At 41.7% G+C, this 15739-nt stretch overlaps 1 protein-coding gene across 1 annotated transcript; it reads left to right on the forward strand.

The window, feature by feature from the left end:
* Positions 1-6593: 6593 nt before the first annotated feature.
* On the forward strand, positions 6594-14948 carry LOC311299499 (E3 ubiquitin-protein ligase TRIM39-like; the record flags this gene model as incomplete). The annotated part of the gene is made up of 6 exons (XM_084423088.1): positions 6594-7163; positions 7278-7373; positions 7691-7924; positions 8016-8154; positions 13627-13653; positions 13806-14948. 6 exons carry the CDS (start codon positions 6594-6596, stop codon positions 14351-14353), a joined length of 1614 nt encoding a protein of 537 aa, XP_084279214.1. The 3' UTR covers positions 14354-14948.
* Positions 14949-15739: the final 791 nt, after the last annotated feature.

Here is a 15739-nt window from a genome sequence, read left to right on the forward strand (position 1 = left end):
GCATGCACCAACACAAAAAGTCCCACAGCTGTCCCCCCCAATGTGTGATTGACAATTTCGCCCTGGTGTTCAGCTGTAATATGATCTCTCAATATTGCTTCAGCAGAAGTGATAACAACATCATCATTATACTCTACATTATCCACTACAAACAGATTACTTTTTACACAGTTTAACAGTTCATAATAATGTTTCCGCCATAACTGTGAGATTTCATCAGGACCACCACACCACATTAGATGGAAGAGATGTTTTGCAATTATTAATAGTTTTTATTTCTTTCCAGAAGATTTTTTTTGCAGCTTCTATGCCAGTGAATCTGACCTCATGTCATAGTGTTTTCATTTCTTTTAATATAGCAAAGTGCATATTTAAATCTAGCATTAGTGCATTTCTTATTTTCAAACAAGGGGCAATGCCTGCTTCTGCCTGACTCAGCCCATTTTTAAAAGCATTTCGGGCCTCTGCATGGAGCTCTTCTACATGATCCTTCCAACCTGGCTTAGCATTGCACACTTTTGTCCTAGGTTTATATAGAGGCCTACTCGAAATACGAGAGACTCCACTATAGCTTCATACAGGGAACATAAATCCTTACAGTGTTGTACATTCTTACAGTTCATTCATATCCCGACACAACAAGGCATCTTCTGGGACCTTGATATCCCAAAATATATCAATAATATCATCATTTGTTAAAGCTGTATTGTGTTGTTTTATTATGACCGCCGCTAGCGTAGCTAGCGAAAGCGGTCATATAGGGATTGTCAAAGTTTTTTTTTTTTTTTTTTTTGTCAATCTACTGAATTTTCCGTCAACGATACCAGGGACACCGAAACACCGGGGAACATGAAATTTGGTGAGCATGTAGCCCCACTAGACTTTTACGGAAAAATTTCGTTTGGTCCCCGGGGGCCACTCCCCCCCCCCCCCGCGCTGGGCCCCCCCCAAACCCAAAAAATGCAGTTTTTCCTAAATAACTACCTGAACTGTGGCACCGAGGATGAAGAAATTTGCAAAGTATGTTGGTCTTAAGGGCCCACATCAACCTAGCCCATAATCGATTGTCAAAGTTTTTTAGTTTTTTTTTCCCGTCAATCTACTGAATTTTCCGTCAACGATACCAGGGACACCGAAACACCGAGGAACATGAAATTTGGTGGGCATGTAGCCCCACTAGACTTTTACGGAAAAATTTCGTTTGGTCCCCGGGGGCCACTCCCCCCCCGCGCTGGGCCCCCCCCAAACCCAAAAAATGCAGTTTTTCCTAAATAACTACTTGAACCGTGGAACCGAGGATGAAGAAATTTTTATGGTATGTTGGTCTTAAGGGCCCACATCAACCTAGCCCATAATCACTCATTTGTGATTTGCGCCCCTCCCATAAAAAATGAAAATGCAATATTATTCTGCTTTAATCGCCCCTATCTTCAGTGGAGATGTTCAGAACTGCACCATATTTCATGTGTATGATTAACTTGACATCCTCTGGGGGTATGCTAAGTTTCGTAGAATTTCATCCATGGGGGGGTATAAAATAAATTCATTTATGTGCACATTTAGTGACTGTACACTCATCGGCCTGTAGATGGTGCTGTTGAGCGAAGGGTTGCTGGTTTAGGATGATACTGTCACACACACATGCAGGAATACAAACAAACGCAAGCATGCACACACACTGACATCCACACGCACAGACACACACACATACACATACAAATCCACATGCACAGACACACACACACAAACACACATGCGCACACACAAACACACACACATACACACACACACAGACAGACATGCACATACTACTACTTTTTTTAGGTATATACATAAACACGCAATACAGCCAAATTGCTCCACGTCATTTATTTTTGTGGAAAGCCAGTGCAGGCCTGAGCGGCGGTCATATTTTGTTCCGCCATGCGGTACATCTAGTTAACATTAATGACACAGGAAACAGTAGGAATATTAGGTGTGTGCTGTCACTTTAAGACTGACTGCACGTACTGAAAAACTCTTTCTCAACTGTTCACTTATGACTTATCCGAGAGAATACTTGCTGCGATGGGTATTTAGACATAATTTTCTGTTTATGTGTCCGTTCACGGGCAAGGAAACGCGAAAGAGGAATACATTTGTGTTCGAACGCTGTCTGAAACGCGTCTCTCTCTCTCTCTCTCTCTCTCTCTCTCTCTCTCTCTCTCTCTCTCGGCTGTGTGCGCAGATAACGTGCAAGTCCCGATTTTCGCCTCTTCTTCTGCGTTTAAAATTGTTTGAATGTGTAAATTGGCAAGACAAAACACGTCCAAATTATAAACTTTCCCTCTATGAGGGTTAAATTAGCAGAATCACATGCGTACTGAACCGCGGGGCCTGGGGCCTCATGTACAAAGACTTGCGTGGAATTCATACTAAAACATTGCGTACGGACAAAAAAAAATCAGATGTATAAATCTCTGCGTACAAAGGATCCCACGCATATTCTCTTTGTACATCCCAATTAACGTAAAATTGAGCGCACATGCACGAGCACAACGCCCCACCCAGTCTCCTCCCTTAATTAGGGCAATTTAAATATGGTAATGAGTCCACTTTGGCAAAAGAAAGCAGTAAGAAAATGGCTAAAGCAAGCGGCAAGAAACGAAACTTTACAGAAAGTGTGGAGGTGCTACTATCAGAGGGAACTATTTGGAACTTTGTCCTCCGGAATTAATAACAAAAGGAAAAAATATGAGCGGGAGTGTTTGGCTGATGCCGTCAATGCGGTATTATTATTATTATATAAATTATTTTATATATATTATATTATTATATATTAAATATATTATTATACATTATATTATATATATATTTATATATATATATATATATTAATATTTAATTTTGTATTAATATTATATTATATTATATTTGAAATTATTTTATTTTATATTTTATTTTATTTTATTTATAGACTAAGGGTTGTATCAATTTGCATATGCTTTTATATGTTCTTACTTAATTGCATAATTGATAGAATATTCCCATAAGGCTCGTGTGACAATATACCGGTATGTCAATTATTTTACAAATTGCAAATTAATCAATGCTTCCCTCGGTTGGTGGTGCGATAGACTTGTAGAACAATTCGTTGTGTAATGTTTGCAACTTCACTTCATTGCCTGTAAGAGTCGCCAACGGACAAAAACAATGAGAAATGTACGTACGCCAGACATGAAATTGGCGTGGAGGAACGCACATTCTCGCGTTAATTTCACTGTTAGTACATCCGACCGTGAGCGTGAAAGCTGGCGTACGCAAAGTTTTTGTGCGTACGCAAGATTGATACATGAGGCCCCTGGTCCGTACGGATCAACTGCGTTCCGTTGCACCGGTGATAGACACGGTACTTCCTTGAAAATAAATTCCAGCACAGCGTTACAACAACCATAATGAAATTACCCCTCACAATAGATGATGCTGTACAATCAACTTTGTTTAAGAGCAACATTTGTCATTTTTTTTGTTCAATAAAATTCCTCATTCACTTGTTGAGTAATAAAAACACCATCTCCACATCGCCTTTACAACATTTCCAATCAGTTCTCGCCATCTCCAAAAAGTCAAGCCAATGATGATTCTTGTTTTATTACGAGCTACATGTACGACATAGTGTACCTTTAAGAGAAACAGCCAATTTGATGATTGTTTTGCAAGATTTGTAAATTACTTTGATTCAGTGTATTTAGTGGCCTGATGTGTTAATCACTTTATGTTTATAAACTTTCCTTTTCCTCTGCTCATAGACGAGCCAGGCAGCGGGACAGAGAGCGACATGTCCCCGGACCTCCAGAACCAGGAAAACGAACCCAGCCAGGAAGACACAGAGGAGGCAGACGGAGCCTTACAGGACCTGAAACCCCAGAAAGCCGCTTCGTCTTCCTCTGGAAGCCACCACAACAGCCACAAGAAACACAAGAACAAGAACAGACACAGGTACCCGATCTCCAGCATGCCCTTGGGGTCCAGGATATAAGATGGTTATTTATTTAAGACCTCATTCCGGCTGATCCAGTGCTAATTCAGAACAGGCTGTGAAATTTTTGATGTAATGTCCTGTGGACTCCTCTGAGTGGATGTGGGAGCAGTTATAAATTGACATATTCATAGATGATTATAATAGGATTTTGGATTTTTTTTAATCATAGCAGTGTTTCTCAGAGCCGTCCCATAAAAATCAGATATGAGAGTGTAAAGACCACCCATTGGCCCAAAGACGTTCAGTTCTGACTTTAGTCAGTGGATGCAGGGTTTGCTTGGTTGCCTACTGCTCACTCATACAAAAAAAGTGTAGTTTATTTTAACCACTTCCATACAACTTGCTAAATCAGTGAAAGACAGAAATCAAAAGGTCTTCAGATGACGTGCCTACTGCTCCGTTCATATATGTGCCTTTAGTTTGACATATCCTGGACACAGAGCTGCGCTAGCACCAGCTCATTATCTACTAAAATAATGATTTCAGAAAACTTCAGAATAAATCAGGATGTAACATTTATTTGTCAGGTAAAAATGTATCATGTCAATTACACAAGTAAATGATTAAAAGCCAATTCAGAAATAATAAATACATTAAAAATCAATTACTCCAAGATGACTCTAAAAGTAAGCAATGCATTCCTGACAGAGACACACAGTGGTGTGTGAGTGTGTTCCAATGGGAAAACACTGAAACAGCACTGAATGGGGGATATTCCTGGTTACAGGTTCCCACGACTGCTCTGTCACCTACCCTTAAATACCCAGACCAGAACAAAACGATTATACCAATATTTTTTTTAGTTGTTTTGGGTCAAATCATGTTCCCCATGGTTTCGGGGAGATATCTTGAAGAGACATCACCCAAAGAGGAGAACAGGATTCTCCTCGGTTCTCAATCTTTCTCATTATTCCAACGAGCAGGAAAATCAGTTCTTACAAGAGCAACAGATTGACTAACGATTCTTATGACTTTATGAAACATCTATAAGTTGTGCAGTATTTGTCCTGGAAACTCTTCACAGATATCACCAAACAATCAAGCTTTTGTAAATCTGCTATTTTTCTTTTTCAGGACCTGACAGAAACATCAGTCCCAATACAAATAAACACATGAACCAAACACACCGAATACAGGGACAAATGTAAATGTGTGAATACAGGAGGAGCTCTGACATAACTGTAGTTCATAGAGATTCAGAGAAAGTAAAACTAACTTGATCAACAACAATATGGACGCCTGAAACGATCAACCTCTTTAAACAACAGAATATTTATTGATCCGTTCAAAGAGTCTTGTGGACACATCTGATCCTCACAGGTAAGAGATAGAAATATAAGAGAGATTGTGCTGAACATGTTTCTAATGGAAGTGAACTGGTTTAGTAGGTTTATGTCAAACAAAAGTTGAACAGAACCAGGGTCTGTTTGCATAAACTGCTAAGACTTGTCTTACAAGTTAATCAAATGTTTTTATTTAAGACTGTTCATAACTTTTTTAAGTCAGTTACATGAAAAAGTAGATTGGTCTAATTTGATAATGAAAAGTGAAAAGTCTCAAGAACTCCGGTAACTCCTAAATAACTGCGATTTAGTTCTTTAGACAGTCTTAACATAATAGTTTTATATGCAACTTCCCCGAGGGTTTAATCATGTCAGAAACTCACTCAACTATTTTAGTTGTTCACTGAAATGGTAGCTATCAGAATTGTATTTAAATATGTAATTTGATTGGTTGTGACAAAAAGTTTGGGCTTTCTTTAATTTTGTCACATAAAGACTAAAGAAACAGGAGCATAAATGACCCTTATACAGACACTGACAGAAAAACCTGCTGAACCGGTTACACAGTTTTGTGCACAAATGTGTCAAACACCTTATGAAGAGTGAAGAAAGTATGACTGAATGCAGACACACTTGACAAGATGAAATAATACTTACATCAGTTTATTTTGTGGGAAGACATTTTTGTCAGAAAACATTTTCAAAAGAAGTTTATGTTAATATTGTTTGTGTTTAATATCAACACCAAATGATTCGTTTTTTATGAAAACTCTCACTGTTTTGAAAGGAACTTTTCTCCTACAAATGTTTACTGCGCTAAAATGGTCTCAGAATTATTAATACAATTTGTTAATAGTTTTAATAAAATATTTCATTTAAAATAAACTGCAGCTGAAAATCACATTTACTTAAAGCAAAATTAAATGTCACTTGGCCATACAAAATGTATGTTAATTTTGGGGGAAAGGTTATCTGTGCTGTCCTTTAATGTAAACATTATTTCCTATTTAAGATTATTCTGTTGTTGTTTTCTTTTGCCTTGAAAAGGCATGAAGAGGTGAAAAAATGGCAGAATCTTTCCCACCATCAACAAAAAAACGAGAAAGGAAAGGGATTATGAGTGATCCTCCATGTGAGTCAAATAACCCACTCAAATTTATCTTATTTTATCTTGAAAATAGCCTCGCATTGGTTAGAATTAAACTCTGCACATTCTGGACATTCTCTCAACAAGATTTTGACTTTAAACTAATGCAGGTGATTTATCTTCATCATTTCTCTCTCCAGCGATGTCTTCCTCCAGCGGTCCACTGACTGAGGAGCTTCAGTGCTCTATATGTCTGGACGTGTTCACTGATCCAGTCATCACTCCATGTGGACACAACTTCTGCAAGACCTGTCTGAATAAGTGCTGGGACAACAGCCAGACCTGCAACTGTCCATATTGTAAAGAAACATTCAAGCACAGACCTGATCTCAAGATTAATACCACACTCCGAGAGTTCGTAGATCACTATAAAAAGAAAAGTCTTGAGAAAAAAGCTGAAGTTCTGAAAAACCCTGAAGTTCTGTGTGACTTCTGTGAGGAAAGAAAGCTGAAAGCCCTGAAGTTGTGTCTGGTGTGTCAGAGCTCTTACTGTGAAACTCACCTGGAGCCTCATTCGAGAGTGGCAGGTTTAAAGAAACACAAACTGATCAATCCTGTGAGTAATCTGGAGGACTATATATGTCAGAAACATGAGAGACCTCTGGAGCTGTTCTGTAGAGATGATCAGACATGTATGTGTCCGATCTGCACTGTAACAGACCACAAGAACCACAACACTGTTTCTTTAGAAGAAGAGAGTGAAGAGAAGAAGGTAGAAGTTACTGACAAACTGATTTTAAATGGCTCTTATCATGAGGAATCACTTGTTCTTGAATATAAATTAATCAGTTATGAAAACATATTGTGTGTTGTTCTCTGTCTATAGACTCAACTGATGAAGACACAGAAAGACACACAGCAGATGATCCAGGACAGAATCAAGAAGATTCAAGACGTCAAACACTCAGCAGAAGTCAGAAAAGTGAGTTTAAAATAATTCAATTAAATTAATTTTAATATCTATCATTGTTTATTGAATTGTTGTATAAAAGCAATTTCACACTCACAGTCACACTGCTGGTCTGAATATCGACACGTCTGTGATTCCCTGATCACTTAGTAAAGTAATAACACATCTCTCCTCAACAACACACATGATTTGAGGAATCATTCAGTGCAAACGGGGCAGAATGAGGGATTTTGAAAACCGCCTAAAACACTGAAGTATGAGAAATAATAACACTGATTCTTCTCTTCACAAACGCCACTAATAATGTGTTGATTGTCCTGGTTGAGCAGAGAAACACAGAGAAGGAGAAAGCAGCCCGTGTGGAGCTCTTCACTGATCTCATCCGCTCCATTGAGAGATGTCAGACTGAACTGCTGGAGATGATGGAGGAGCAGCAGAAAGCAGCAGAGAAACAGGAGGAAGAGCTCATTGAAGAGCTGGAGCAGGAGATCACTGAGCTAAAGATGAGAAACACTGAGCTGGAGCAGCTCTCACACACTGAAGATCACCTCCACCTCCTACAGGTCAGTCAACATCTCTCTGATCAATGATAATGCAGAATATGACACCATAACACTCCCCATGCTGAAGGATTTCTCCTCTCTCCTGCTGTAGATTTACTCATCCCTGTGCAGCTCTAGAAACACCAGGAACTGGTCTGAGATCAGTGTGAAGACTGATGAGAGTCTGGAGACTCTGAGGAGAGCTCTGACTAAACTGCAGGACTCTCTACAGGAGAAACTCACGTTAACTGGTACAGCAATATCAAATACACCGTACAGATACATATATTTATCATCTTTTAATATCAGTAATGAAGAATGAGTCTGTTAAAGCTGAAATAAGAGAACTGTGTGATCATGTGTTTGTGTCTCATTATCATCACAGTTCTTCTTGAAGAGAGCAGGTCATATTCATCTCTAATTTCAGGAAACATGCAGTAAATTCATCTTGTACTAGAAGCTTCATCACTGTAACCAGAACCTTGAGGCTTTAGTAAATCTGTGAACACTTTTAGATGAGAAACAACAGAAAGAAACATTCATTTTCTGCCATTTTCAGTCTTTTCAGCGGTTTCATCCAAATGTTGTGATTATGTGTCAGATAAAATCAGTTTAGCAGAAGAAAATCAAATTGATATACATCATTAATGTTGTCATAAAACAGAATGACACAAACAGGTAAAGTAATAGATGTTTTCATTTAAAGCACTTAGGAACAGACATGGCAGGTGAGTAGATGAATTGAAGAACGATTTAGATAACAGATGCAGATGTTGGATTTGATTGAGTCTCTTATCTGGTGCAGGTTTGGTGATGTCGTGATGGGAAGAAGATGAACGACTGGCAGAAGACTGGAGTATACACGATGCAGGTAAATCTTAATTAACAGTCTGGAGAGTACCCAAAGGAGAGTCTGGTTGACGAGGTAATAGCGACGAGACCAGACAGTGAACTGAGAGAACTGGGGTATCTTTATGGTGCAGGTGATGAGTGTGATGATTGAAGACAGGTGGTGATGACAGGTGAAGGTGATTAGTACTCAGGAGACATGGAACGAGTGGGCGGAGTGTTGAGGTCTGGTGCTGTTGATGGTGTTTCCGTGACAGTACCTCTGTAGATGGACGTGTGCTGAGTCCCAGACCCTCTCGCTCTCTTGAAACCAGTGGTGGACTACTGGAACGTCGGAAGGCTCTCCTGACCAGGGAAACAGGGTCGGTTCGTAGTCGAGTATGCACTGAAAGGGCGTCAGACCCATGGTGGATTGCTGTAGTTCTGTGCATACTCGGCCCAGGGTAGGTAGCGGCACCAGCAGTCCTGATGGTCATGGCAATATGACCGCAGGTACCTCCCGATCTCCTGTATCTTCCTCTCAGTCTGGCCATTCGACTGCGGATGATATCCAGAAGTCAAACTCACAGATACTCCCAGGAGGTTGAAGGATCTCCATACCCTGGATATGAATTGTGGACCACGGTCTGATACAATGTCTTCGGGTATGCCAAAATTTCTGAAGATTTGGTTGAAGAGAGTCTCTGCAGTCTCAAAGGCTGTGGGTAAACCAGGCAGAGGAATCAATTTGCAGGCTTTTGAGAAACGGTCTACCACAACCAACACACAGGTGTAGGAATTTGATGAAGGAAGGTCCATAATGAAGTCCACCCCGATATGAGACCAAGGTCTTGTGGGTACAGGTAGAGGAACAAGTTTTCCTTCTGGAAGCCGTCTGGGGACTTTATCCATGGCACAGACTGAGCAACTCTTTACATATCGGGAGAGATCCTGGGTCATATTGGGCCACCAGTAGCGTTGTTGGAGGAGCGAGAGGGTTTGTTGGCTGCCTGGGTGTCCAGAGCCCGGAGATGTATGGACTGAGTCCATGAGGGACAGACGTAGATGGGATGGTACAAAGGTCCGTCCCACAGGACTTCCTGGCGGAGCAGGTTCAGAAAGAGTGGCTTGAGCGATATAGTCATCCAAACTCCACTGGATAGGACTGACAATCATGGCTGGAGGGAGGATGGGTTCAGGATTATTAGCAATGGATTCAGGTTGGTACAGACGAGAGAGGGAATCAGCTTTTACGTTCTTTTCTCCTGGTCGATAGGTTACTTTGAAGTTAAACCGGGTGAAGAAGAGTGACCAGCGGGCTTGACGGGTGTTGAGTTTTTTTGCATCTCGAAGGTATTCCAGGCTACGGTGATCAGTGTTGACTTCAAAGGGGAATTTTGCTCCCTCCAGCCAGTGTCTCCAATCTTCCTAAGCCAGTTTTATGGCCAACAGTTCCCGGTTGCCGATGTCGTAATTCTGCTCCGCCGGGGACAGTTTCTTTGAAAAGAAGGCACATGGATGGAGTTTTGGAGGCTTCCCCTGCCGCTGGGAAAGGACTGCCCCTACCCCGGTTGTTGAGGCGTTAACGTCAACGAGAAATGGAAGATCAGGGTTAGGATGAACGAGGGTAGGAGCGGAACTGAAGGAGGCTTTGAGCTTCTCGAAGGCATTGGTGGCTTCAGTGGTCCAGGACAGAGACTTGGCCCCTTTTCTCAACAGAGAAGTGATGGGTGCGCTGATTTTGCTGAAGCCCAGTATGAATCGCAGATAGAAGTTGGCGAATCCTAAGAAGCGTTGAAGCTCTTTGATGGTTGACGGTAACGGCCAGTTGGAAACAGCCTCCACCTTCCTCTGGTCCATAGAGATTCCATGTTGGTTAATCACGTAACCCAGGACCTGGACCGTCTCTTGGTGGAACTCACATTTTTCCAATTTGAGAAATAGCTGATGCTCACGTAGCTGTTGAAGTACTAGTTTCACATGGTGGTGGTGCTCGGTCAGACTGGCAGAGTAGATGAGAATGTCATCAATATACACAATGACAAACCGTTGAAGAAAATCTCTGAAGATCTCATTCATGAATCCTTGGAAGACGGCGGGAGCATTGGAAAGCCCATAGGGCATGACCCTATACTCATAATGGCCTGCAGGAGGGATGAACACCGTCTTCCATTCATCTCCTTTTCGTATACGTACTAGGTTGTAGGCACTGCGAAGATCCAGTTTAGAAAAGATCCGGGCATCACGTAGTTGTTCCAGGGTGGCTGGGACCAGAGGAAGGGGATACCGGTACTTGACAGTGGAGGCATTGAGGGTGCGGTAATCAATGCAGGGGCGCAAGCCTCCGTCCTTTTTTGCGACAAAAAAGAAGCTGGACGCGGCAGGGGACGTTAATGGTCGAATGAATTCTTGACGAAGAGCCTCCTCGATATACTCCTCCATGGCCTTCTGCTCCGGGATGGACAATGGGTAGAATTTCCCACGTGGTGGAGTAGCCCCAGGCAGCAGGTCGATCTCACAGTCCCATGGCCGATATAGTGGAAGTTTTGTAGCCAGTTTTTTACTGAAAACATCCTGGAACGCCCGGTAGATGGTTGGTATCTCTTAATGTACTTTGGTGGCTGGACTCTCGACAGAAGTAGAGCAGATTGCCACTTCGGATACGGAAGTAGACGGTGGATGAGTTTTCTTGACAGGATACAGACAATAAGAAAAACTGTATTTTCCCCACTGACATATTTCACCTGAAGACCAGCAAATGTAAGGCGAGTGAAGTTCCAGCCACGGGCGTCCCAGGATGATGTCCGCTGTAGAGCCCTCCAGCACCAAGAATGAAAGTTCCTCCTCATGCAAGCATCCAATTCTCATTTTGATGGTGGGACTGCAATACCGGATCTGCCCACGACTGAGTGGCTTTCCAAGGATGGACTGCACGTGAAGGACTTGAGGAGTGGTTCTTTGGTGGACTCGTAGTTTTTGTAGTGTGGAGTGCGAGATGAAATTGCCTGCGGCACCGGAATCGATCAGCGCTTTCGCTGGAAGAGATCATTGAAGATACATTAACAGTACAGGAGTGAATTTCATGAAGGAAATTGATGTAGGAAGTCGAACTGTACTCACCGCTGGTCGTGGGGGATGGACTAGACAGGTGACCAGAAGATGACCTGCTGTACCACAGTAGAGACAGAGATTGTTGTGGATGCGGCGTTGACGTTCAGTTGATGATAGATGGGCAGAGTCAATTTGCATGGGTTCTGATGCTGGAGGGCTGGTGGTGGTCAAAGGGCTCGGAGGAGTCAGAGCAGGCTTATCTAGCTGGCAAGCAGTGCGTCGTTGAGACACTCGAATAGAGCGTTGGATAAGGCTTTCCAGGCCAATGATATCATCGTAGATAGCCAGTTGTAAGCGAATATCTTGGTTAAGACCATGACGATATGCAGTGATTAAAGCCGTCTCATTCCATCCACTGGTTGCTGCTAGAGTGCGAAATTGCAGAGCACAATCGGACATAATCGGACACTGAGGTTTGTCCTTGCCATAAACGAAATGATTGATCATGGACAGAGAGGGAATTAGATGCTTGTGAAAAAACTTTGCAGAAGTGGCCGATGAAGTTGTCAAAAGATTGAGTAACAGCTCCCTTCGCATCCCATAGCGCCAGAGCCCAGAGAAGTGCTCGTCCAGTGAGAAGGGATATGACAAACGCAATTTTCGCTCTTTCAGATGCGAATTGTGAAGCTTGCATTTCCATAAAGAGTTTGTACTGCAGAAGAAACCCACTGCACTCACCCTCCTCACCTGAGTACGTCGCTGGTCGGGCCATGGGACTGACAGAGGCAGACGAGGAAGAACAGATGACGGGTGGATGAATAGCACACTGAATTTCTTGTAATACTTCAGCGACTGTGACCAGGGTTGAATCGTCCTCTTCGCCGTAATCTGTTGGTTTGTGCATGTTGGTCTGGTCTTCTGTCATAAAACAGAATGACACAAACAGGTAAAGTAATAGATGTTTTATTTAAAGCACTTAGGAACAGACATGGCAGGTGAGTAGATGAATTGAAGAACGATTTAGATAACAGATGCAGATGTTGGATTTGATTGAGTCTCTTATCTGGTGCAGGTTTGGTGATGTCGTGATGGGAAGAAGATGAACGACTGGCAGAAGACTGGAGGATCAGAGTGGCTGAAGGATGCTCATGGACGCCAGGTGAGTATACACGATGCATGTAAGTCTGAATTAACAGTCTGGAGAGTACCCAAAGGAGAGTCTGGTTGACAAGGTAATAGCAACAAGACCAGACAGTGAACTGAGGGAACTGGGGTATCTTTATAGTGCAGATGATGAGAGTGATGATTGAAGACAGGTGGTGATGACAGGTGAAGGTGATTAGTACTCAGGAGACATGGAACGAGTGGGCGGAGTGTTGAGGTCTGGTGCTGTTGATGGTGTTTCCATGACAAATGTCTATTCATGCAGATTTGTTCTTTTTTTAGAGGAAAATTTCTGACCTGTAGTTCAAACAGCTTCGCAGTGCTGGGCTTTCATTTTCACTTTCTCTAAGTTTATTTTTTATGTTGTCTTTGTTGAATAACCACAACACTAATACACTCCAAAACTGAGATGAATAACATTAGCCATAACAATATCTAAAATAAAATTTTCATAAAATGTTTCACAAAACATTCCCAATGATGTTCTAAAAAGGAGGAATATTTCGAGCTCAAACACAATAGGAGTTCAGGGATTCTCTAAATATCAGCAGAGAAACATTGATCAGATAAAACATGATGTTGTACACAATTCTTTAAATATAACCTTAAATCTTGTCTATAATTCCACACATAAAAATGTCAAAGATCTGATGGTGTTTTATTGTCATGTGTCTCTACAGAACTGAAGAGGATACAGCAGTATGCAGGTACAGTGTGCTGTCTGCACTACACTAGATTACATTCAGATACTCACAGCTTCATCACTGACCGACAGTATGATTAAACACTGATTACATATTACAAACATCATCACTAAATATATGTATTAAGTTGTGATTTATATTCTCTGTTTTCTCAGTTGATGTGACTCTGGATCCTGATACAGCTCATCCATATCTCATCCTGTCTGATGATGGAAAACAAGTGAGACATGGAGACATTATACAGAAACTCCCAGACAAACCAGAGAGATTTGATCCATGTCCCTGTGTCCTGGGAAAGGAGGGATTCTCCTCAGGGAGATTTTATTTTGAGGTGCAGGTGAAGGGAAAGACTAAATGGGATTTAGGAGTGGCCAGAGAATCCATTAACAGGAAGGGAATGATCACAGTGAGTCCCAGTAATGGGTACTGGATTGTGGTTTTGAGGAATGAGAATGAATATAAAGCCGGTGCTGATTCTCCTGTCTCCCTGTGTGTGAGAGTGAAGCCGCAGCGGGTCGGTGTGTTTGTGGATTATGAGGAGGGTCTGGTCTCCTTTTATGATGTGGAGTCCAGCTCTCATCTCTACTCTTTCACTGATCAGTCTTTCACTGGGAAACTCTATCCATATTTTTGCCCGTGCAATAATGCTGGAGGTAAAAACTCAACTCCACTGATCATCACACCTGTCAATTACAATAAATGAATTTACAGCCTATTTTCTCACTGTTTATATGCTATTTTTTCATAATTTGTTTTTCCATGTTAAAATCATTTCTAGCTATAAGTGCAAATTAAAAATATAATGCTTGTTTAACAATTTTATTTTCAATTTTTCATAATTATTCATGCCGTTGTTTTCTCCCATCTCAACCTGACAAAGTGAAAGTGTCTGTATTTTTTTTTTTACATTAAAATCAACCATATTGTGATAACATTAATAAATTATCAAAGCTGTGTCTAATTGCTGTGATAAAAGCTGTGATAATACTGTGGTAAATCAGATGATAATACCTCAATATATATCAGAACTGTATGATTACCATATTCATACACTACACTATGGATCTTCAAAGTATACATAAAAACACCATGATATTATGATTATGGTAATAAAAAAATAAATAAAAAAAAGGAGAAGAAGAAGAAGAAGAAGAAAAAGAAAACTGTAACGGTCACCAGCTGGAGTGCCCTTGAGAGCCACCAGAGGGCACTCCACATCAGACTATTATCACTCCCTCACAAACTACATTTCCCATAACTCATTGCCCGGACTCATCATCACTGATTGCATTCACCTGTGTCTCATTACCCTGTTAGTCTCAGCCTATTTATACCATGTTCACTCATTCACTTACTGTGAAGTTTTTTATGTTGTTGAACTGCATTTCTGAGTGTTTTCCCTGGTTTCATGTCTCTTGGTTTTTGGATTTCTTGCCTGTTCCGTGTATTACTCTTTTGCCTCTGACCCCTGCCTGTTTTGTTTGTTTGTTTGTTTGTTTGTTTGTTTGTTTTGTTTGGACTGCCTACCTGTGTTTTGACCCATTGCCTGTACTTTGGATTACGCCTTTGGATTGCCCATAATAAAAGCAGAATTTGGATCTCACCTTCGAGTCTCGGAGCAGTTCGTGACGCAAAACTTCGCCACACCAAGACCCAGCAGCGACGACCGACCGACCTTTGGCTTTTTTCAATGAACTATGCCTAATGATATTTTCCCGTGGAGGGCTATCCAAGTCGTTCAGCTCCCTTATGCCACTTCATCACCCTAGCTGGACTCTGAAACATTATATTGACTTGGCCCTGCAACTGAGCTGCTCAACTTTTTCTGTGAGTTTGGTAGGGAATGATGGGAATGATGTCGTTCACTCAGAATTCGGACACCACTAAAAAATGGCCGACACCCTAAATAGTGCACTACATAGTGGATAGGGAGCGATTTCAGACACAGCTAGTGTCTCCGGTCAAGATGGCCGCCGCCGAGCCAGTGTCTCCGGACAAGATGGCAGCCACCGAGCCAGTGTCTCCGGACAAGATGGCTGCCGCCATGTCGCCTGAGCCCACAGCAGAGATGGGCGCCGCCACGTCACCT

Source organism: Rutilus rutilus (genome assembly GCF_951802725.1).
Source record: "Rutilus rutilus genome assembly, chromosome: 11".
Classification (NCBI taxonomy): Eukaryota; Metazoa; Chordata; class Actinopteri; order Cypriniformes; family Leuciscidae; genus Rutilus; species Rutilus rutilus.